Below are 23,991 nucleotides of genomic sequence, written 5' to 3' on the forward strand. Positions count from 1 at the left end.
TTCTAGTTCAGTTCTAGTTCAGTTCTAGTTCAGTTCTAGTTCAGTTCTAGTTCAGTTCTAGTTCAGTTTAGTTCAGTTCTAGTTCAGTTCTAGTTCAGTTCTAGTTCAGTTCTAGTTCAGTTCTAGTTCAGTTCTAGTTCAGTTCTAGTTCTTCTAGTTCAGTTCTAGTTCAGTTCTAGTTCAGTTCTAGTTCAGTTCTAGTTCAGTTCTAGTTCAGTTCTAGTTCAGTTCTAGTTCAGTTCTAGTTCAGTTCTAGTTCAGTTCTAGTTCAGTTCTAGTTCAGTTCTAGTTCAGTTCTAGTTCAGTTCTAGTTCAGTTCTAGTTCAGTTCTAGTTCAGTTCTAGTTCAGTTCTAGTTCAGTTCTAGTTCAGTTCTAGTTCAGTTCTAGTTCAGTTCTAGTTCAGTTCTAGTTCAGTTCTAGTTCAGTTCTAGTTCAGTTCTAGTTCAGTTCTAGTTCAGTTCTAGTTCAGTTCTAGTTTTTTGTTCAGTTCTAGTTCAGTTCTAGTTCAGTTCTAGTTCAGTTCTAGTTCAGTTCTAGTTCAGTTCTAGTTCAGTTCTAGTTCAGTTCTAGTTCAGTTCTAGTTCAGTTCTAGTTCAGTTCTAGTTCAGTTCTAGTTCAGTTCTAGTTCAGTTCTAGTTCAGTTCTAGTTCAGTTCTAGTTCAGTTCTAGTTCAGTTCTAGTTCAGTTCTAGTTCAGTTCTAGTTCAGTTCTAGTTCAGTTTCTAGTTTCCGTTCTAGTTCAGTCTAGTTCAGTTCTAGTTCAGTTCTAGTTCAGTTCTAGTTCAGTTCTAGTTCAGTTCGTAGTTCAGTCTTAGTTCAGTTCTAGTTCAGTTCTAGTTCAGTTCTAGTCAGTTTCTAATTCAGTTCTAGTTCAGTTCTAGTTCAGTTCTAGTTCAGTTCTAGTTCAGTTCTAGTCAGTTATAGTTCAGTTCTAGTTCAGTTCTAGTCAGTTCTAGTTCGTTCTAGTTTCAGTTCTAGTTCAGTTCTAGTTCAGTTCTAGTTCAGTTCTAGTTCAGTTCTAGTTCAGTTCTAGTCAGTTCTAGTCAGTTCTAGTTCAGTTCTAGTTCAGTTCTAGTTCAGTTCTAGTTCAGTTCTAGTTCAGTTCTTAGTTCAGTTCAGTTCTAGTTCAGTTCTAGTTCAGTTCTAGTTCAGTTTCATTTCAGTCTAGATTCAGTTCTAGTTCTTCAGTTCTAGTTCCGTTCTAGTTTCAGTTCTAGTTCAGTTCAGTTCAGTTATTCAGTTCTAGTTCAGTTCTGTTCAGTTCTAAGTTCTAGTTCATTCAAGTTCAGTTTCTTAGTTCAGTTCTAGTTCAGTTCTAGTTCAGTTCTAGTTCAAGTTCTAGTTCAGTTCTAGTTCAGTTCTAGTTCAGTTCCTAGTTCAGTTCTAGTTCAGTTCTAGTTCAGTTTCTAGTTCAGTTCTAGTTCAGTTCTAGTTCAGTTCTATGTTCAGTTCTAGTTCAGTTCTAGTTCAGTTCTAGTTCAGTTCTAGTTCAGTTCTAGTTCAGTTCAGTCAGTTCTAGTTCAGTTCTAGTTCAGTTTTTAGTTCAGTTCTAGTCAGTTCTAGTTCAGTTCTAGTTCAGTTCTAGTTCAGTTCTAGTTCAGTTCTAGTCAGTTCTAGTTCAGTTCTAGTTCAGTTCTAGTTCAGTTCTAGTTCAGTTCTAGTTCAGTTCTAGTTCAGTTCTAGTTCAGTTCTCGTTCAGTTCTAGTTCAGTTGAGTTCAGTTCTAGTTTCAGTTCTGTCAGTCTAGTTCAGTTCTAGTTCAGTTCCTAGTTCCGTTCTAGTTCAGTTCTAGTTCAGTTCTAGTTCAGTTCTTAGTTCAGTTTCTAGTTCAGTTCTAGTTCAGTTTCTTAGTTCAGTTCTAGTTCAGTTCTAGTTTCAGTTCTAGTTCAGTTCTAGTCAGTTCTAGTTCAGTTCTAGTAGTTCTAGTTCAGTTCTAGTTCACGTTCTAGTTCAGTTCTAGTTCAGTTCTAGTCAGTTCTAGTTCAGTTCTAGTTCAGTTCTAGTTCAGTTCTAGTTCAGTTCTAGTCAGTTCTAGTTCAGTTCTAGTTCAGTTCTAGTTCAGTTCTAGTTCAGTTCTAGTTCAGTTCTAGTCAGTCTAGTTCAGTTCTAGTTAAGTTCTAGTTCAGTCTAAGTTCAGTTTCTAGTTCAGTTCTAGTTCAGTTTAGTTCAGTTCTAGTTCAGTTCTAGTCAGTTCAGTTCATTCTAGTTCAGTTCTAGTTCAGTTCTAGTTCAGTTCTAGTTCAGTTCTAGTTCAGTTCTAGTTCAGTTCTAGTTCAGTTCTAGTTCAGTTCTAGTTCAGTTCTAGTTCAGTCTAGTTCAGTTCTAGTTCAGTTCTAGTTCAGTTCTAGTTCAGTTCTAGTTCAGTTCTAGTTCAGTTCTAGTTCAGTTCTAGTTCAGTTCTAGTTCAGTTCTAGTTCAGTTCTAGTTCAGTTCTAGTTCAGTTCTGGTTCAGTTCTAGTTCAATTCTAGTTCAGTTCTAGTTCAGTTCTAGTTTAGTTCTAGTTCAGTTCTAGTTCAGTTCTAGTTCAGTTCTAGTTCAGTTCTAGTTCAGTTCTAGTTCAGTTCTAGTTCAGTTCTAGTTCAGTTCTAATTCAGTTCCAGTTCAAGTTCAGCTCTAGTTCAGTTCAAGTTTAGTTCCAGTTCAAAGTAAGGAGTTTTGAAGGGAAAATGAGTCTCTTATTTGAAGAATATTCTTAGCATTAGATTTCACAACCTGTTGTCTAATGGAATAAAAAAATTATTAAATTCCATTTATAAACAAATATTGACCAATTCAAATTATAAATAAAATTTTTAGCACGTTTGCAAGTACATTTATTCAAGAAATTTGTTTAATAAATTTATTTGTTTTAATAAACAAGACTTTTTATTACTAAATATAAAACCAGTTTTGGTATTTCCTTTTGACACCAAACAGAAAGATTTCAATCTTAAAACAAAATTTATAAACAAATAAACATCTTTTTTTGTGAACATTTAATATAAAAATATAAAAAATAATACACAATAAAATTTATAAAATCGTTATTAAAACGCACTTGAGATGTCTCATAAAAATTCAATTATAAATTAAAAAATCGAAAAAAACATATAAAACTATAAATTTATTGTTTATCAATAATAATGCAATTAATTGTCATTAGTGTAATCGTATGCGTAACAAAGGACAACCAAAAAAATTAAGACGATTTCGTAAATTTGGATTTAATTAAGTCAAGGTTGGAAATGATGAAAAGTGGGAGATAAAAAATATTTTTTTAGGTTGTTTTAAAATAAATGAAAAATTGTTTAGTAAATTAATAAAAATGTCATAAAATGTAATTTTTTATTGGGATTCTGATAAATAATTAAATTTATTTTAATTTTTGTCACTTTGTTTTTATTTGATGTCATATATTTTTAAATTATAAAACAATAAAAGTCGGTTAAATTAAAGGGAAATAACAGGAAACAAATATTTTTTATGAATTTTTAATTTTTTTGTAAAGTTTGTCGAATTGTTTGTAAAAATCGGGATTCTTTTGGAAAAACCCTTGAAGAAAATGTTGAAATAGGGAGAGTTTGTCTTTAGGGAATAAGTCTTCCTTAGGAAGAGATTTACTATAAGAAGACTTTTTCTTTTTCTTCTTTAGGAGGAGCTTTTATACAGGAAAACAGTCTTCCTTAGGAAGACCTTTTCCATAGATGACCAGTCTTCCTTAGGAAGAGCTTTTCCATAGATGAACAATCTTCCTTAGGAAGACCTTTTCAATATGGAAACAGTCTTCCTTAGAAAGAATATTTTTATAGAAAAACAATCTTCTTTAGGAAGACTTTTTCTATAGGAAAACAGTCTTCCTTAGGAAGACTTTTTCAATAGAAAAACAGTCTTCCTTAGGAAGACTTTTTCAATAGGAAAACAGTCTTCCTTAGGAAGACTTTTTCATTAGGAAAACAGTCTTCCTTAGGAAGACTTTTTCAATAGGAAAACAGTCTTCCTTAGGAAGACTTTTTCAATAGGAAAACAGTCTTCCTTAGGAAGACTTTTTCAATAGGAAAACAGTCTTCCTTATGAAGACTTTTTCAATAGGAAAACAGTCTTCCTTAGGAAGACTTTTTCAATAGGAAAACAGTCTTCCTTAGGAAGACTTTTTCAATAGGAAAACAGTCTTCCTTAGGAAGTCTTTTTCTTCCTTAGGAACCCTTTTCTATAAGAAAACAGTCTTCCTTAGGCAGACCTTTTCTATACGAAATCTATCTTCCTTAGGAAGATCTTTCCTATACGAAAACTGTCTTCCTTAGGAAGACCTTTTGTATAGGAAAACAGTCTTCCTTAGGAAGACCTTTTGTATAGGAAAACAGTCTTCCTTAGGAAGACCTTTTGTATAGGAAAACAGTCTTCCTTAGGAAGACCTTTTCATAAGAAAACTGTATTCCTTTTCATAGGAAAATGGTCTTCCTTAGGAAGACCTTTTCTATAGGAAAACAGTCTTCCTTAGGAAGACCTTTTCTATAGGAAAACAGTCTTCCTTAGGAAGACCTTTTCTATAGGAAAACAGGAAGACCTTTTCTATAGGAAAACAGTCTTCCTTAGCAAGACCTTTTCTATAGAAAAACAGTCTTTCTTGGGAAGACTTTTTCTATAGGAAAACAGTCTTTCTTGGGAAGACTTTTTCTAAAGGAAGATAATCGTCTTCCACATGAAGGCTATACCTATAAGAAAAGTATCTTCCATAGATAGTCCCACTTTTACATTTCCAATATTTTTAATAACAGAAGACACTGTGCAACACATATTTATTATAACATTTGTTCATGTGTTCACTGTAAAAGTGCGTGTACTTTTAAATATTTATTTTAAATCCAATATTTTCCAACAATTTCTTTTCATTTTACTACCAACACGTAAATATGTAAAAGTCAGTAGTAGTTTGGGTTTTGCCGTTATTATTTACCTTAAGAAAATAAAGTTATTTATCTTTTTTACCTAAATACACTCAACCTATTTACCAAACAATTTATGGATATTTTCCAATCAGGAGGCGTTAACATTCAATTTATTATTGGCTGCTCAATACAAATATTTATTTTAACAACAAACACACGCTATTTTTTAAAGCAACTACTGCTACTACTGCTGCTGCTACTACTACTAAACAACTATATTTTCAGTACCTACAACATACAACTAAGTTACTCATGACAGTAATACAAACAACAACAATCTAACTAAACTTCTGCCATTGCACTTGTCTTATGGATAGTGTTGTTGTTGTTGAATTTGTTTGTTATTGTTTGTTTATATAAAAGTGTTTTTCTTAAATGTCTTTCTTGATTTGTTTTTTTTTTTTTCACTTGGTCTGTATATATTGTTGTTGGTACGATTTTTGTCTTGTTCTTCCAGATAGTTGGGGTGTAGTTTGTTATTGTTTGTGTTTACTTTATTTAACTTTAGGTTTTTGTTTTTTTTGCTTTACTTTTCCTTTAAGATTTTTATTTTCTATGGTTTTTTTGTGCTGAATTTAAATTATTTTCCTTTTTTTTGTGTAATTTTTTTTGTATTGTTTAGTTTGTTGATGTTTGGCATAGGCATGATAGTAAAGTTAAACAATAAAAAAATAAACAATGTGTTATAGTTTCATCTTTTGTTTGATGTTTTTGTTATTGTTGTGATTTTTGTGGTTTACAATGATTTTTTTTTTGTTATTTAGCACGTGAATTTTAGTTGTCATTATTTCCCAGCAAGCTTTTTTATTGGTTATTAAGAGAACCTTCTTTCAAGACAATCAATTTAGAGAAATGTTCCATAAATTTTTCTTTTTATAGAAAATTTTCGATACATTTTCATTTTATATAAAATTCACTATAAATTCTCTTTTTAAAGAAAATTTACGATAAATATTCGATAAATTTTCTTTTTAAAGAAAATATTCTATAAATATTGTTTATATAGAAAATTTTCGATAAATTCTTTTTTTTATAGAAAATTTTCGATAAATTCTCTTTTTATGGAAATTTTTCGATAAATTATATTTTTATAGAAAATTTACGATAAATTCTCTTTTTATAGAACATTTTCAATAAATTCTTTTTTATAGAAAATTTTCGATAAATTCTCTATTTATAAAAAATTTTCGATAAATTCTCTTTTTATAAAAAATTTTCGATAAGTTCCCTTTTTATAGAAAATTTTCGATAAATTCTCTTTTTATAGAAAATTTTCGATAAATTCTCTTTTTATAGAAAATTTTCGATAATTTCGATATAGAAAATTTTCGATAAATTCTCTTTTTATAGAAAATTTACGATAAATTCTCTTTTTATAGAAAATTTTCAATAAATTTTCTTTTTATAGAAAATTTTCGATAAATTTTCTTTTTATAGAAAATTTTCGATAAATTTTCTTTTTATAGAAATTTTCGATAAATTTTCCATGAATTCTCTATTTATAAAAAATTTACGATAAATTCTTGTTTTATAGAATATTTTCGATAAATTCTCTTTTTATAGACAATTTTCGATTAATTCTCCTTTTATATAAAATTTTCGATAATTTTTTTTTATAGAAAATTTTCGATAAATTCTATTTTTATAGAAAACTGACGATGAATTCTTTTTTTATAGAAAATTTTCGATAAATTCTCTTTTTATAGAAAATTTTCGATAAATTCTCTTTTTATAGAAAATTTTCGATAAATTCTCTTTTTATAGAAAATTTTCGATAAATTCTCTCTTTATAGAAAATTTTCGATAAATTCTCTTTTTATAAAAATTTTCGATAAATTCTTTTTTTATAGAAAATTTTCGATAAATTCTTTTTCTATAGAAAATTTTCGATAAATTCTCTTTCTATAGAAAATTTTCGATAAGTTCTCTTTCTATAGAAAATTTTCGATAAATTCTCTTTCTACAGAAAATTTTCGATAAATTCTCTTTCTATAGAAAATTTTCGATAAATTCTCTTTCTATAGAAAATTTTTGATAAATTCTCTTTCTATAGAAACTTTTCGATAAATTCTCTTTTTATAGAAAATTGTCGATAAATTCTCTTTTTATAGAAAATTGTCGATAAATTCTCTTTTTATAGAAAATTGTCGATAAATTCTCTTTTTATAGAAAATTTTCGATAAGTTCTCTTTTTTATAGAAAATTTTCGATAAATTCTCTTTTTATAGAAAATTTTCGATAAATTCTCTTTTTATAGAAAATTTTCGATAAATTCTCTTTTTATAGAAAATTTTCAATAAATTCTCTTTTTATAGAAAATTTTCAATAAATTCTCTTTTTATAGAAAATTTTCAATAAATTTTCTTTTTATAGAAAATTTTCAATAAATTTTCTTTTTATAGAAAATTTTCAATAAATTTTCTTTTTATAGAATATTTTCAATAAATTTTCTTTTTATAGAATATTTTCAATAAATTTTATTTTTATAGAAAATTTTCAATAAATTTTCTTTTTATAGAAAATTTTCAATAAATTTTCTTTTTATAGAAAATTTTCGATAAATTCTCTTTTTATAGAAAATTTTCGATAAATTCTCTTTTTATAGAAAATTTTCGATAAATTCTCTTTTTATAGAAAATTTTCGATAAATTCTCTTTTTATAGAAAATTTTCGATAAATTCTCTTTTTATAGAAAATTTTCGATAAATTCTCTTTTTATAGAAAATTTTCGATAAATTCTCTTTTTATAGAAAATTTTCGATAAATTCTCTTTTTATAGAAAATTTTCGATAAATTCTCTTTTTATAGAAAATTTTCCATAAATTCTCTTTTTATAGAAAATTTTCGATAAATTCTCCTTTTATAGAAAATTTTCGATAAATTCTCCTTTTATAGAAAATTTTCGATAAATTCTCCTTTTAGAGAAAATTTTCGATAAATTCTCCTTTTATAGAAAATTTTCGATAAATTCTCTTTTTTTAGAAAATTTTCGATAAATTCTCTTTTTATAGAAAATTTTCGATAAATTCTCTTTTTATAGAAATTTTTCGATAAATTCTCTTTTTATATACAATTTTCGATAAATTCTCTTTTTATAGAAAATTTTCGATAAATTCTCTTTTTATAGAAAATTTTCGATAAATTCTCTTTTTATAGAAAATTTTCGATAAATTCTCTTTTTATAGAAAATTTTCGATAAATTCTCTTTTTATAGACAATTTTTGATAAATTTTCATTTTATAGAAAATTTTCTATAATTCTCTTATTCGATAAATTCTCTTTTTATAGAAAATTTTTGATAAATTTTCTTTTTATAGAAAATTTTCTATAAATTTTCATTTTATAGAAAATTTTCTATAATTCTCTTATTGAAAATTTTCGATAAATTTTCTTTTTATTAGAAAATTTTTTGATTTATAGGAAATATTTCTCTCTTTGTAAAAAATTTTCCATAAATTCTCTTTTTTTAGAAAATATTTGAAAAATTCTCTTTTTATCGATAAATACTCTATTTATAGAAAAATTTCAAAAAATTAAATATGATTGTCTCTTTTATAGAAATATTTCGCTAAATTTTCCTTTATTTATAGATAAACATTTTATAAATTGTCTATTCATACAAAATTTGCGTAGATTTATTATTATCAATCAAAATCTAAACCTGTTTGTTTAAGTAAATTTTTAACACTTTACTTTTAGTTAACCAATAAGATGATTCTTTAGTTGTTTTTTAAAACCACAAATCATACGCTTTTAGAATTTTTAAATAACACAGGTAGATACTTAAGTTAAGTGATTATAAAAAGTCAAAATTATAAAATAAAACTTCTCACAACTGTCACTTTCTTACATTAAACGTAAAATGCTGCTTGGCAACTTTTGCTTAAATGAATATTTTTTTATTTGAAAACTTTTTATAGCTTTTCTAGGAATTTTTTGTAAGAAATAGATAGTTAAAATTAAATAATAGTGGACGGTAGGTCACTAACATCAAGTTGTAGAAAAATTTATTTAATAAATTATTTAGAATTGTTTAACTAAATTTGAATATTTTTTAAAAATATGTATTTAACAAATTTTTTAATCAAATATATTTCACTTTCAATAATTCCTTGCTTATTCCAAACTTACCGGATAATACATTCCTTGTGGAGGAAGGAAAAAGGCCCCGGAACCCCACAGTTTGACGGCTTTTTTGCAAAAACTTTTTGTAAAAGGAAGATGAAAAGTTAAACGCTAGATTTTTCTCTGTTTATTTTATTGTTTAAAACACAACTTATGTTGTGTTTCAGTCACTATATTTGTAGTTAGTTTTTACAAATATTTTTTTATATTTTTAAAATTTTCCTTTTTTATTAAGAAAATTAAGTTTTTATTAAAATTATATAGAATTTTTGACTTAAAAGTAACACTTTTTACACTTATTTTAAGGATTATTTATAATTTTGGCACACGATTATTTTTAAATATATTATAATTTATATTTTTTTTAAGAATATTTTAAAGATGATAATCTGAAAAAGATAAAATATAAAATTTTAACATAAACGCAGAAATTTTTATTGTTGAAGCCAAAGAAAAATCGAAGAGAGATAACAAGCTGTGTGTATGTAAAATTTATGAAAATGTCAGGCGTAAAGAAAAAGTGGCTTTTCTACTAAAACGAATATATAAAAAACTTATCGAAAAATTCCTCTACATGAATATAAAAATATGTAAAAAGAGAATTTATCAAAAATTTTCTATAAAAAAGAATTTATCGAAAATGTTCTATAAAAAGAGAATTTATCGAAAATTTTCCATTAAAAGCGAATTTATCGAAAATTTTCTATAAAATGCGAATTTATCGAAGATTTTCTATAAAAAGAGAATTTATCGAAGATTTTCTATAAAAAGAGAATTTATCGAAGATTTTCTATAAAAAGAGAATTTATCGAAAATTTTCTATAAAAAGAGAATTTATAGAAAGTTTTCTATAAAAAAATAATATAAGAAATGAAAATGTCAGGCGTAAAGAAAAAGTGGCTTTTCTACTAAAACGAATATATAAAAAACTTATCGAAAAATTCCTCTACATGAATATAAAAATATGTAAAAAGAGAATTTATCAAAAATTTTCTATAAAAAAGAATTTATCGAAAATGTTCTATAAAAAGAGAATTTATCGAAAATTTTCCATTAAAAGCGAATTTATCGAAAATTTTCTATAAAATGCGAATTTATCGAAAATTTTCTATAAATAGAGAATTTATCGAAAATTTTCTATAAATAGAGAATTTATCGAAAATTCTCTATAAAAAGAGAATTATCGAAAATTCTCTATAAAAAGAGAATTTATCGAAAATTCTCTATAAAAAGAGAATTTATCGAAAATTCTCTATAAAAAGAGAATTTATCGAAAATTCTCTATAAAAAGAGAATTTATCGAAAATTCTCTATAAAAAGAGAACTTATCGAAAATTCTCTATAAAAAGAGAATTTATCGAAAATTCTCTATAAAAAGAGAATTTATCGAAAATTCTCTATAAAAAGAGAATTTATCAAAAATTCTCTATAAAAAGAGAATTTATCGAAAATTCTCTATAAAAAGAGAATTTATCGAAAATTCTCTATAAAAAGAGAATTTATCGAAAATTCTCTATAAAAAGAGAATTTATCGAAAATTCTCTATAAAAAGAGAATTTATCGAAAATTCTCTATAAAAAGAGAATTTATCGAAAATTCTCTATAAAAAGAGAATTTATCGAAAATTCTCTATAAAAAGAGAATTTATCGAAAATTCTCTATAAAAAGAGAATTTATCGAAAATTCTCTATAAAAAGAGAATTTATCGAAAATTGTCTATAAAACGAGAATTTATTGAAAATTGTCTATAAAAAAAGAATTTATCGAAAATTGTCTATAAAAAGAGATGTTATCGGAAATTTTCTATAAAAAGAGAATTTATCGAAAATTTCCTGTAAAAAGAGAATTTATCGAAAATTTCCTATAAAAAGATAAATTATCGTAAATTTTCTATAAAAAGAGAATTTTTCGTAAATTTTCTATAAAAAGAGAAATTATCGTAAATTTTCTATAAAAAGAGAATTTATCGTAAATTTTCTATATAAAGAGAATTTATCGATAATTTTCTATAAAAACTGAATTTATCGTAAATTTTCTAAAAAGAGAAATTATCGAAAATTTTCTATTAGAGAATTTATCAAAAATTTCCTATAAAAAGAGAATTTATCAAAAATTTCCTATAAAAAGAGAATTTATCGAAAATTTTCTATAAAAAAAATTTATCGAAAACTTTCTATAAATTAAAATTTTTATCGAAAATTTTCTATAAAAAGAGAATTTATCGAAAATTTCCTATATAAAGATAATTTATCGTAAATTTTCTATAAAAACAGAATTTATCGATAATTGTCTATAAAAAGAAAATTTATCAATAATTTTCTGTAAAAAGAAAATTTATCAATAATTTTCTGTAAAAAGAAAATTTATCAATAATTTTCTATAAAAATAAAATTTATTGAAAATTTTTTATAAAAAGAAAATTTATCGAAAATTTCCTATAAAAAGAGAATTTATCGAAAATTTCCTATAAAAAGAAAATTTATCGAACATTTTCTATAAAAAAAATTTTTCGAAAATTTTCTATGAATAGGAAATTTATCGAAAATTTTCGATAATTCTAAATCCTGGTTAGTTATCCCTACCAATGGCAACTTCTTTTGCATCCATTTCTACTTGTATCATATCTTTTATGTTTTCCTTTATCATTCGTAACTCAATCACATGTGTTCAATACAACAAGAACAAATCTTCAATTCAAATAAGAAGAATTTCTTTAAGATTTTGCACAAAAAATGTACGCAGCAGTAATTATAAAAAAACATGTGCATTTTTCTTGCTTTATTCACAAATCAGACAGATAAATAAAATTTATCTGTCTGATTTGTGAATCTAAAAATAACTTGATTTGCAATAAGAAAAACACAAAAAAGAACTCATCGTCATCAGAGTAAAAAACTCAGAAAAATGAACTCAATTGAAAGAAAAACAAACAAAAACACAAAAGAAATTTATTTACTTTCCCCCCCCACAGAGATTTTTTTGTTTTTATTTTCATCTTTCGAACTTTTTAGAGAAAATTTCGCCAATAAAAGTAGAAATATCAAATTGTAATAAAAATAGCAACGAAACATGATAAAGATGTTTAAAAAAGAAATATGCAAAAAACTAAAACAACAAATTTTCATAAGGGAGGATAATTGAGTAAGAATAAACTTTTAGTAAGGGATGCTGAGAAAGTAGAAGAAAAAACAACAAGAACAAAACAACTTTAAAATACACAACCACACAAAGAAAGTAGAATGTGTAGATGAAAGAGAAATTGGAAAAACATTTATAGGCTCGTGCAGATTTTGTTGCTGTTTATCTTTTTCTTAACACGCACCCAAAAACAAAACAAGGTGTTAAAAAAATGTGTAAATATTTTACCTTAAACAACAAAAAGGTCTCTACAAATTAATTTGTAAATTTCTAAATAGTTAAAAGAGACTAAAGTTTACTCGCCGATTGTGTGGGCGAGAAGATAAAGAAGGTGTGAAAAAGCGCTATAGTATTTTTTCAGCGATAATTCCAGAGACGTCATATTTTGATGTGATGCTGGTGGGTAAAGGTACTTTTGGATTTAATAGATTTGTTATAAGATATGTTTGTAATACTGATTTAGAAATTCTACCTTTTGTAATGATTCAAATGAATTTTAAGATATTTTTACACTTTGCTCTTTCTTTTATACTAAATTTGCTAAGAATTTTGCAACATTTTATATACATATAACTGTTTAGTCCTAGATACTAGGACCTAGAAAATATCGGAGAAGAAAATGTAAGAAAATTTTCACAAACCAGTGAAATAAACAAATTATGATTTTTAATATCAAAGCAATCAAGTTGAATGTAGGATGATGATTACATTTTCAATTACAATTACATTTGAAGTAACTGTAATTGAAGATTTGCCAATTACAATTACATACTTGTAATTTCCTTGTAATTTTTTCAATTTTCAATCACAATGTACATACTTTTAATCGTAATTTAATAAATTATAATTGAAATTAGTAATACGTAAAATTACAAGTAAATGCAACTGGTAGAACTAAATTACAATTCCAAGTAATTGTATGAATATTGGTAATTGTTAATTATACATTACAAGTAATTGTAATAGGGAAAATTTTAATTACAAAAAATTGTAATTTGTTATTGGTCAATTACAAGTAATTGTAGTTGACCATGTAATGAATTACTTTATGTAATCATTACCCCAAGCAGAAATGGTAAATGGAATTTTCAAATTGTACAAAACAACATTTAAAATTGTACTTTTTTGATTCCGATTGTACCAAATCAATCCGACTTCTTCAGTCAGTAAAATTACTTGTAATGTGTAATTGAGCAATAACCAATTACAAATACTTGTAATTGTAATTGAAGTTTTTCCAGTAACAATTACTTGTAATTGTCATTACTAATTTACAAATTACATGTAATTATAAGGAACAAAATTCACAATTACAAGTAATTGTATTTGGAAATTCTTCATTTGCAATAACAAGTAATTTTAATTGGCAAAACTTCAATTACCATTACAAGTAATTGTAATTGTCAAAACTTTAATTACAATCACAAATAATTGTAATTGGAAAAGCTTCAATTACAATTACTTCAAATGTAATTGTAATTGAAAATGTACTCATTACCACCTCCCAACCCTGGTCCTTATGCTAGTCAATCGACAAGACAGTCTATTGTCTATCTATGGGCTGTAGAACAGAGTCTATAAAGTAGACATTAGACTAGTCTTTGGTTAGACATTAGATTAGTGTATTGTCTAGTCTATAGGAGAGTCAATATACTAGTCCAAAAACTATTTCATAGACTCGTCCCTACTCTAGTTAGTTAATAAACAAGTCCATAGAAAAGCGATCGGTAAAAAATTAATCCTAAAAATTGTTCTTTTGCAAGAGCTCAGTCAGAGTTGCTCTCTGCGATCTCTAGTAATGTAAATTATTAAATTAAACATAAGCTTCAAACCCAGTTTTCAAGTTTTCATATAGTAAAATACATAGGGAATATACCTATATATGTACGTAATACTGTGAAAAAACTTTAATTTTGTATGTATATTTGAACCTATATTTGTTATTTGATAAAGAACATTTTCCACTTTATGGTCGTTGTGCCAGGACTTTAAGTAATTTTAATAAAATGTCAAAAACGAATAATCGAAGTCCTGTCAAAAAAAAAAAACAACATTTGTTAAAATCGGATAACTGGTTCCAAACTTATTCAGTCGTCATCATTTCTAATTTTTCACAAAAATACCTGACATGCCCTACTTTAGAGATCCGTGCAACTTAATAATAAGGGATCCAATAGCCATAGAAACCCCAATTAAGAGTAGGAAATATGTTTCGAGTTATATCTAAATCGAAAGTATTGAAAATTTAAAGTGTTCGAAATGTCTATGGAATTACCCTATATTTGATTTTTGGAACTATTTTGGAACCTTAAGTGCATTTTTGATTGACACTATATATTGAGAATTATTAGATATTAAAGGTTGAACCCACCAAAATCGCCTAATTTGTAATCGTTTATATCTTCAAAACTAATTGGCAAATTAAATAAAAATTTTTGATTTGAATAGCCTATAATCTCCTAATTTAATTCCAATAAATATGTAGATTTGTAATTATTAACTTGGTTTTGAAAAAAATGGTTTCAGAGCTTAGTCGGAGAAAACTTATTTTGTATGGATATGCCCGAGACTTTTGTCTATGCCAAATGCATGATGATCAATTTGAGGGAATACTTTTTTTTAGTACAAATCAAATTTTTTGTTCATTTCAATTCAATTTCTTTCAAAGACCTAGCAACAGGCTAGGTCTGGCCATAACAACGGGTTTGCAGTGTGAAATCATACAAATGGCAATATCCAATTTTCGAAGGATTCTCCTTCATAAATTTTACCATTTGTCTTAACACTTGTAAAAACAGGTTCTGTTTTTGATAATTTAAGGTCTTTTTATAATTTCTGTGCAAAATAAGTTTTCTTCGAATAAGTACTGAAACCACTGTTATCAAAACCAAATTGACTTTAACGCTTATTTAAAGACTTTTTCTGAAGAGGACCTTATATAGGGAGTAGGATAATTTATGGTCCGATCCTCAAAGCAAATTGGTAGAGAATTTTATCGCTACATTCGTATTTTTAAGCCACTAATGAGCATTATAGTAATTTTTTGTAGGGGACCTTATATAGGAGGTAGGATCAATAATGGACCGATCCTCATAATATATAGTAGAGATTTCGGCTCATATGAAACTTATTTATGTCGTGTTGCGTCGCTATACTCGAAATTTTAAAGCAGTTATAACCGTTTTCGGGGGTCCACTTGTATGTGGGCTATCCGAAACGTGCACCGATATTTTCCATTTTCAATACCAAAGAAACTTTATCAATAGTGAATATTTATACAAAATTTCAACTATCTAGCTCCTCCCGTGAGTTCCCTATCGTGATTTCAACAGACAGACGGACGGACAAGACTTGATCGTGGGTCTATGATTAATTTTTCTATGTGTTACAAACGGAATAACAAAAACAATATACCCCCATATTTTTGGAGGGAATAGTAAGTAAAAAAATCACCCTTCTTAATAAAGTGGCGTTCAAAAAGGTGCTTACAGTTCCAAAAATGGTTAAAATTAAATTGGATGGAGTTTCTAATATATTAGTTATATGTATGTAGATAGGTATTTGTAGAAAACGCAATTTCGAAATTTTTAATTTAGTGTTATTGGAGCCGATTATGGCCTTTGGCTAGGATTCTGTAATTGAATGAATAAATAAAATAAAAAATATCAAAAATAATATACAAAGACCTTGTAGGGCGTGAATAGATATAACGAATCGTGGAAAAAGTTCAGGCAAAAAACTCGATGAACTTTTATATAAATAGGTATGTATAATTTTTTGAAATAAACTAAATAAATATTTTCGCTTAAAACTTTTGCAATTTAGTTACAGAATATTAAAGAGAAATAGGTTCTTTACGGAATTTCAAATAAATAAATCAAGATAATACCTATTGGATATTTCAGATAATAGTATAAATCTATATCAAAATTATTTAAATAATTTTGATAAATATAATGAACAATCCCATTTTAGAATTGGCATTCGGTGCAGAAAGTTTTTTTAGACCAAATTGATTTAAAAAAGTTTTTAAGAAACGATATCTCAAAAATCTGATGTAATACAGAAATTCTGAGACCAGATTCGGATTAAGCGACACTTAAAGGCCCCTACCTTTCTTTAAAATAAAATTTCTTTTTTCCTATAGCAGGTTTCTAGTATTTTGAAATTTTATAAATAACTGACTACAGATTACCGGCTTTGCGGCAAAAAAGTACTTTATAGGTACATGTTAGACATTATGCCAAATCTGACAGCTATTACAAGCATCCCAGGCCGGGGGGAGTACAAAAACTACTACTACAACACTGTTTCATCAATGTTTTGTTGCGTATAGAAGAAATTGATGTTTTTTGTTGTAAAAAAAAGGATAGAAAATAATAATAAAAACAACAAAAAGTTTGCAAGGCAACGAAAATGAAATAAAAGAATAATATTAAAGGGTAAATAACAAAACACAAAAATATTTTGACAGAACAAAGAAAAAGCAGGAAAATTTTTTAAAAATGTTTTTTATATAAAAACAAAAAGATTAAAACAAAAATTTTATGGATGAAAACAAAATATATGGAGAAGAATATTAATGATTTGATGATGATGATGGTTTTTAATAAATCTGACAGCAATTTACAGACAGATGGACGGACACCAAACACAAAGCAGAAGAAATGAAACAAAAAACACTTTTTTTCAAACAGCAGACACACAAAAATAAAACCATAAAATTATAATAAAAATCACTAAAAGCGCCGGCTCTTCTTCGTGCCTTTTGAATGAAATGCAAAAAAAATATACAAGATGAAGAAGAATAAAAATCTATTTTTAACATTTTCACAAAATTTAGCTCAATTTTTTTGTTTCCTTTTGTCTGTAACAATTTATTTATTAAAACACAAAAAAGATATTTTGAAAATATTTCAGAACAATACTTGTAATTGAAACAATTTTTTGCATAAAATTTAATTAAATTTTCACAGCATCTTCGTCTTCTGTCTCCAAAATACTTTTGTTATCTCTCTTGGATTTCTTGGGCAAAATTAATTATATTATTTTTGTTGATAACTGTAAGCCACCAGCACTTACTTTTTATTTTCAATGATTTTTTATAAGATTTTCACTTAAAATTTAATCAAAATTCCACTTTAATTTGTGAGAAGAGGAAAAACTTTTTTTATAACTTTTGTTTCACTTAAAACTTTTTCAGATTCTTATTGGATTTTTAAGTAGTAAACAAATTTTTGCTTAGAATTTTTTTTCTTATTTAATTTTTCTAAAATTTCTTTAAATTTCACTTTAAATCTTTCAACATAAATAAACTTTTTAATTACATGCTTTTTTTTTCTTAAAAAAAAAAAGATTTTTATTTATTTGTATTTTTCTTTTTTTCTAAATTTATTTAATTTTCTACAACTTTTGTGCGTTCGATTTTAACTCACGGCCGTTTTGTATCAATTTGACAGCACTGCGACAAAATTACAACTGATTTTCTCTACAAAACCAATTTTTTGCTTTTGTCCACATTGTTTTTTTCATTTGAGTGAGTTTTTTCTTTCTCTATCCATTCCTTTTCATATACTCTTTCTTTTTTATGTTGTGCTTTTTTTTCTTACTCTTTTTATTGTTGTTATTTTCTATTTTGTTTTTATTTTGTTCATTCATTATTTTGTTCTATGTTTTTATTTATGTTTTTGTTTTCACTTTCGTTCGTTGCTTTTGAGTGAGTTTGTTGCTAGAAAAGAGTTTTTTTCTTTTAAAACTCTCTTGCTCTTTAAAAGTTTTTGCGCGCGCTCTCTTTGTTTTGATGCACGTTTTTCTCCCATTAGGAAAGTACTTTTTTCAGCAACTGTTAGTGTTAAAGGCGTGTAAAGCAAAAATGTCAGATTAGACATTTTGCATGTGCCAATATGGAGAGTAGCCGTATGTTTAAGTTTTAAAATTAAAGCGATTTTTTTTGTAAGAAAAACTCAAAAAAATCTTTGAGAAATTTCTTTATTTAATAACAAAATTTCAAAACTTTATTTATAAAAAAATTTTCTTTGTTTTTATAGAAAATTTTCGATAAGTTTTATTTTATAGAAAACTTTCAATAAATTTTCCATTTAGAGAAAAAAATTGGATAAATTTACTTTCTAGAGAAAATGTTTCATAAAATTTCTATATAGAAACAACTTTCGATAAATTTTATATTTACAGAAAATTTTTAACAAATTTTCTATTTAGAAAAAGCTTTCGATAAATTTACAATTAAGATAAACGTTCGATAAATCTCGTTTTTATAGAAAATTTCGAACAATTTACTATTTTGAGAAAATGTTTGATAAATTTTCTGTTTAGAGAAAATTTTCGATAAATATTCTTTTTTTTAGAAAATGTTCGATAAATTTTATTTTTCCATAGAAAAATTATCGATAAATTTTCTTTTTAGAGAAAATTTTCTTTAACCATAGAAATTTTTCGATAAATTTTCTATTTTTATTTTTTTTTCATAAACATTTTCGATAAATTATCTTTCGCTATAGAACATTTTCAATAAATTTTCTATTTCTATAGAAAAAATTTTATAAATTTACTTTCTAGAGAAATGAAATTTCTATATAGAGAAATTTGATAAATTTTATGTTTAGAGAAAATTTTTGATAAATTTACAATTAACATTAAACCAACGATTAATTTCGTTTATATAGAAAATTTCGAACAATATACTATTTTGAGAAAATGTTCGATAAATTTTCTATATAAAGAAATCTTCCGATAAATTATCTTTTTATAGAAAATTTTCGATAAGTTTTCATTTTCCATAGATAATTTTCGATAAATTTTCTTTTTCTTCAGAAAATTTTAGATAAATTTTCTTTATCTATAGAAAATTTTCGATAAATTTTCTTTTTCTATAGAAAATTTTAGATAAATTTTTTTTTCTATAGAAAATTTTAGATAAATTTTCTTTTTCTATAGAAAATTTTAGATAAATTTTCTTTTTCTATAGAAAATTTTAGATAAATTTTCTTTTTCTATAGAAAATTTTAGATAAATTTTCTTTTTCTATAGAAAATTTTAGATAAATTTTCTTTTTCTATAGAAAATTTTCGAAAAATTTTCTTTTTCTATAGGAAATTTTCGATAATTTTTCTTTTTCTATAGAAAATTTTCGATAAATTTTCTTTTTCTATAGAAAATTTTCCTTTTAAAGAAAATTTTTGATAAATTTTCCTTTTATAAAAAATTTTGATAAATTTTCCTTTTATAAAAAATGTTGATAAATTTTCCTTTTATAAAAAATGTTGATAAATAAAACGTCTTTTTATAGAAAATTTTCGATAAAACGTCTTTTAATAGAAAATTTTCGACAAAACGTCTTTATAGAAAATCTTCGATAAATCATCTTTTTATGGAAAATCTTCGATAAATCTTCTTTATATAGAAAATCTTCGATAAATCGCCTTTTTATAGAAAATCTTTGATAAATCGTCTTTTTATAGAAAATTTTCGATAAATCGTCTTTTTATGGAAAATTTTCGATAAATCGTCTTTTTTATAGAAAATTTTCGATAAATCGTCTTTTTTATAGAAAATTTTCGATAAATCGTCTTTTTTATAGAAAATTTTCGATAAATCGTCTTTTTTTAATAAAAAAATTTCGATAAATTTTCTTTCTATAGAAAAATTTCGATAAATTTTCTTTCTGTAGAAAAATTTCGATAAATTTTCTTTCTATAGAAAATTTTCAATAAATTTTCTTTTTATACAAATTTTTCAATAAATTTTCTTTTTATATAAAATTTACAGTAAATTTTCTTATTATAGAAATTTTTCAATAAATTTTCTTTATAAAGAAAATTTTCAATAATTTTTTTTGTAGAAAATTTTCAATAAATATTTTTCAAAAATTTTTTTCAAAAATTTTTTTCAAACGTTAATTTATATTTTAATGTAACCTATAAAAAATTTTAATATTCTAATGGTTTATCAGATACAATTTTTTTATTATTTAATTCATATGTGAGGTGCCTAGCCCCCTATGGAAAATCCGCCAATTTTTCAAATGTTTACATGAATGTCAAAGTTTTCCGTTCAAAATTTGAGGATTCTTGCTGTAAAAGTTTCTCAGTTCTACGCATTTTTGTATTCAATTCATATTCAATCCAAGCCCATCTAATGAAAGTCCGCCCATTTTCCAACCAATATTTACATGAATGTTCAAAATTTTAAGATTTTAGCTCTAGTAGTTTCCCAGATAAACGAATTTTTGTATTTAATTCTTATGTGATGTTCCACGCCTCCTATTGTTGATCCGCCCATATTTTGTTCTAAATCTCCATGTTTATACTAAAGTGGTTCTGACAATTGGGGGCCTAGCTGTTATATTTTCAAAAATATACTAATGTAAGATTGTCCGACCATTTCGTCCCCATATATTTATATGGATGTCGATGTTGTCCAAACAAAATCATTGTAATATCTAAAGAAAACTTTTAATTCAAAGTTTTGATATAATTGTTAATTTTTGTTTTAAATTAAAGCAATTTCCTTTAAAATAACTAACAATTAAAATAAAAATCACTCCTTTGCAAATTAAGTAGTTGACGAACTTTTGGTGAAAACCTTCAACTTTGTATATACGTACACACATAGGTCAAAAATATTTAAATAATTTCTTTTATTATTTAATAACATAACCAGACAAATAAACTATGAAATGGACAATACTCACTAAGAGGATTTGAAATTTGTTTTTGTATTTTATACAATTTTTACTGTAAGTATAAGAGGATTTATCAAGCAACTAATATTTGTTGTTGTAGGAAAATAAATATGCGGGAAAATAAACTCATCTAAAAACTATTACCTTTTGAGGCGCCCACACAAACACACACACACACATACAAAAGAGTAAAAACTACTTTTACAAAATAATAAATTGGAGGGAAATTTAGAAAAAGTTTAAAAGCGCACATTTGCCGCCCACATCCTCATCTACATGTTAGCATTTAAAAGGAAAGCTTTTATTATCCTTTCATCGTGCTTAAAATTCACACAGACATAGAATAACACACACACTCATACACTAGCGTATACTGATGAATAGTGAACGTACTAGTAGGTTGTTTTATTCATTCGTATTCATGGTTTTAAAATAGATTTATGTGAAATCTTTTTATCGTGGCTTCGCCATCGCCGTCATTGTCACCCGTTTTATGTTGTAAATGTTTATTCAAGTATCATTATTTGTGTTTTATGCGTGTTGTCCTATAGTCCTTTTTTCGTTCGTTTATTTTAGATTCTTTTTAATCTTTCAATATGGCCATCTAAGGCTGGTTATTATTGTTGTTAGTTTCTTTAGTTCCTAATATATTAGTGGGTTGAAATGAATAAGGTAAAGTTGTCAAAGAAAGGAAAAATATATATCAAGGAAGACACGATTATGAAAATCTTTCTAACTGACAAATATCAAAATTTTCTATATAGGAAACTTTTCTTATATAAGGATTGTTTTTGATGTCTGATATCGGTAAGCTTTTGATGTCTGACATCAAATTTTTATCAAAGCTTTTGATGTCTGACATCAAAATTTTGTCTATGTAGATAAGCTTTTAATGTCTGATCTCCAAATTTTTCTATATAGAAAAACTTTTGACTTTGATATTTGACATTTAATATCAATAGAAAACATTTTAAAGTCGGACATAAATATTGAAACTGTTTTCCTTACTATTCAAATCATTTGGAGTGTAAAGAGTTTTCATCAAAAATCAAACCTACATAATGCCAATACAATTTATATCCATACGCAAAACAGCTTGACATACAAAAGTTTGTATTGCCGATATAGAAACGCATTGTAGGGCCAAACAGATATTTTCCCAAACATGTTTTCTAAAGTCGTACCAATATACAAATTACAAAATTTAGCGTATGATTCCAGCTAGCAGTACAGAAATCTGTGTCGAGATTACCGTTACGTATTTAGGAATCGTAATAAAGTCCTTACTGTAATGTATGATGAAAATCAGATCATTTGACCCATTTACCTTCATATGAGGTCCTCTTTTTATAATGATTTTAATGTTCATGCCGCCATAGGCCATTTAAATTGAAATTTATAGAATATCATCATTTTTTGCGTGGGCGTGGCGCATGAAGTAGTTAGTTAGCTAGTTAGTTAGTTAGTTAGTTAGTTAGTTAGTTAGTTAGTTAGTTAGTTAGTAGTTAGTTAGTAGTTAGTTAGTAGTTAGTTAGTTAGTTAGTTAGTTAGTTAGTTAGTTAGTTAGTTAGTAGTTAGTTAGTTAGTTAGTTAGTTAGTTAGTTAGTTAGTTAGTTAGTTAGTTAGTTAGTAGTTAGTTAGTTAGTTAGTTAGTTAGTAGTTAGTAGTTAGTTAGTTAGTTAGTAGTTAGTTAGTTAGTTAGTTAGTTAGTAGTTAGTTAGTTAGTTAGTTAGTTAGTTAGTTAGTTAGTTAGTTAGTTAGTAGTTAGTTAGTTAGTTAGTAGTTAGTTAGTTAGTTAGTTAGTAGTTAGTTAGTAGTTAGTTAGTTAGTTAGTTAGTTAGTTAGTAGTTAGTAGTTAGTTAGTTAGTTAGTTAGTTAGTTAGTTAGTTAGTAGTTAGTTAGTTAGGTTAGTTAGTAGTTAGTTAGTTAGTTAGTTTAGTTAGTAGTTAGTTAGTTAGTTAGTTAGTTAGTTAGTTAGTTAGTTAGTTAGTTAGTTAGTTAGTTAGTTCGTTAGTTAGTTAGTTAGTAGTTAGTTAGTTAGTTAGTTAGTTAGTTAGGTTAGTTAGCTTAGTTAGTTAGTTAGTTAGTTAGTTAGTTAGTTAGTTAGTTAGTTAGTTAGTTCGTTAGTTAGTTAGTTAGTTAGTTAGTTAAGTTAGTTAGTTCAGTTAGTTAGTTAGTTAGTTAGTTAGTTAGTTAGTCGTTAGTTAGTTAGTTATATTAGTTAGTTAGGTTAGTATGTTAGTTAGTAGTTAGTTAGTTAGTTAGTTAGTTAGTTACTTAGTTGGTTAGTTAGTTAGTAGTAGTTAGTTAGTTAGTTAGGACTTTTCAACAAAACTTCCGTCCCAAATTACTTCATTCTCGATCCCACCGTGGTTCATAACATATGTAAGGTTGCGGTGTCTTCCTTTTGTTAAGTTTAGTATCTCTGAAAAAAATTACCTTTTATGTTTGTATTTGTGTGTACTTTCTCTTTTAAGTGTTAAAGAAAAATATTTAACCTATAATAGGAAATGATATTTAAGACCCGGTTAATTTTTTGTTTTCATTATGTTCTCTTTATACTTCAGTTCTAAGGAACTATGAACAGAAATGGCGCGTAAATGTTGATGGCAGTTTAGCTGGTAGTTTTTTTTTCACTACAGACTTGTTGTTTTTGTAACAAGATAAGAAACATGAAGGCCACTGCTGAGCAGCAAATCATTTACAGGCAAATATTTCCATTAAGACAAGGACGTAGTTGACACAAAAAATTATGTAGTTTCAAGGATTTTATTATAGAAAACAAATCCTAAAGCATTTGGTGTTGTTAACTGAAAGTAAACTATTGTGACATATGACAACAAAATTTTGCTTTTAAAAGTTTAAACTGAAAACTTTCGTCTTCTCGTCTTGTACTAAGCCGACTGTACCCCACTGTATTTTTTGTTTGTTATACAAATATCCTTTTTATGTTTAACACACATAAACCAGCATCAGGTTGTTTTGTTCCCTTATTTCTTCTTAATAAAAAGATTGTAAAATAAAACCACATACATACACATACATTTATATTCAAAATGTCCTTTTTTTCCAACAGTTTTGTTGTTGTATATTTATATTTTA

At 25.8% G+C, this 23,991-nt stretch overlaps 1 protein-coding gene across 1 annotated transcript in view; it reads right to left on the bottom strand.

Annotated features, from left to right (window-relative positions):
- The window catches only part of LOC119604772 (homeobox protein 5-like), a gene marked incomplete at its 3' end in the record, with an annotated part of 295,068 nt that extends 277,382 nt beyond the window's left edge, over nucleotides 1-17,686 (bottom strand). The window contains exons 1-2 of the mRNA XM_037957606.1: nucleotides 17,271-17,686; nucleotides 9,057-9,439 (exon numbers count right to left, since the gene is read on the bottom strand). Of these exons, the coding sequence (XP_037813534.1) occupies nucleotides 9,057-9,068 (12 nt within the window). The remainder of the gene's footprint in view (nucleotides 1-9,056; nucleotides 9,440-17,270) is intronic.
- Between the last annotated feature and the right edge of the window lie 6,305 nt (nucleotides 17,687-23,991).

Source organism: Lucilia sericata, unplaced genomic scaffold (genome assembly GCF_015586225.1).
Source record: "Lucilia sericata isolate MDLA Ls3-8-SP2 unplaced genomic scaffold, ASM1558622v1 Contig000428F_arrow, whole genome shotgun sequence".
In the NCBI taxonomy this organism is placed as follows: Eukaryota; Metazoa; Arthropoda; class Insecta; order Diptera; family Calliphoridae; genus Lucilia; species Lucilia sericata.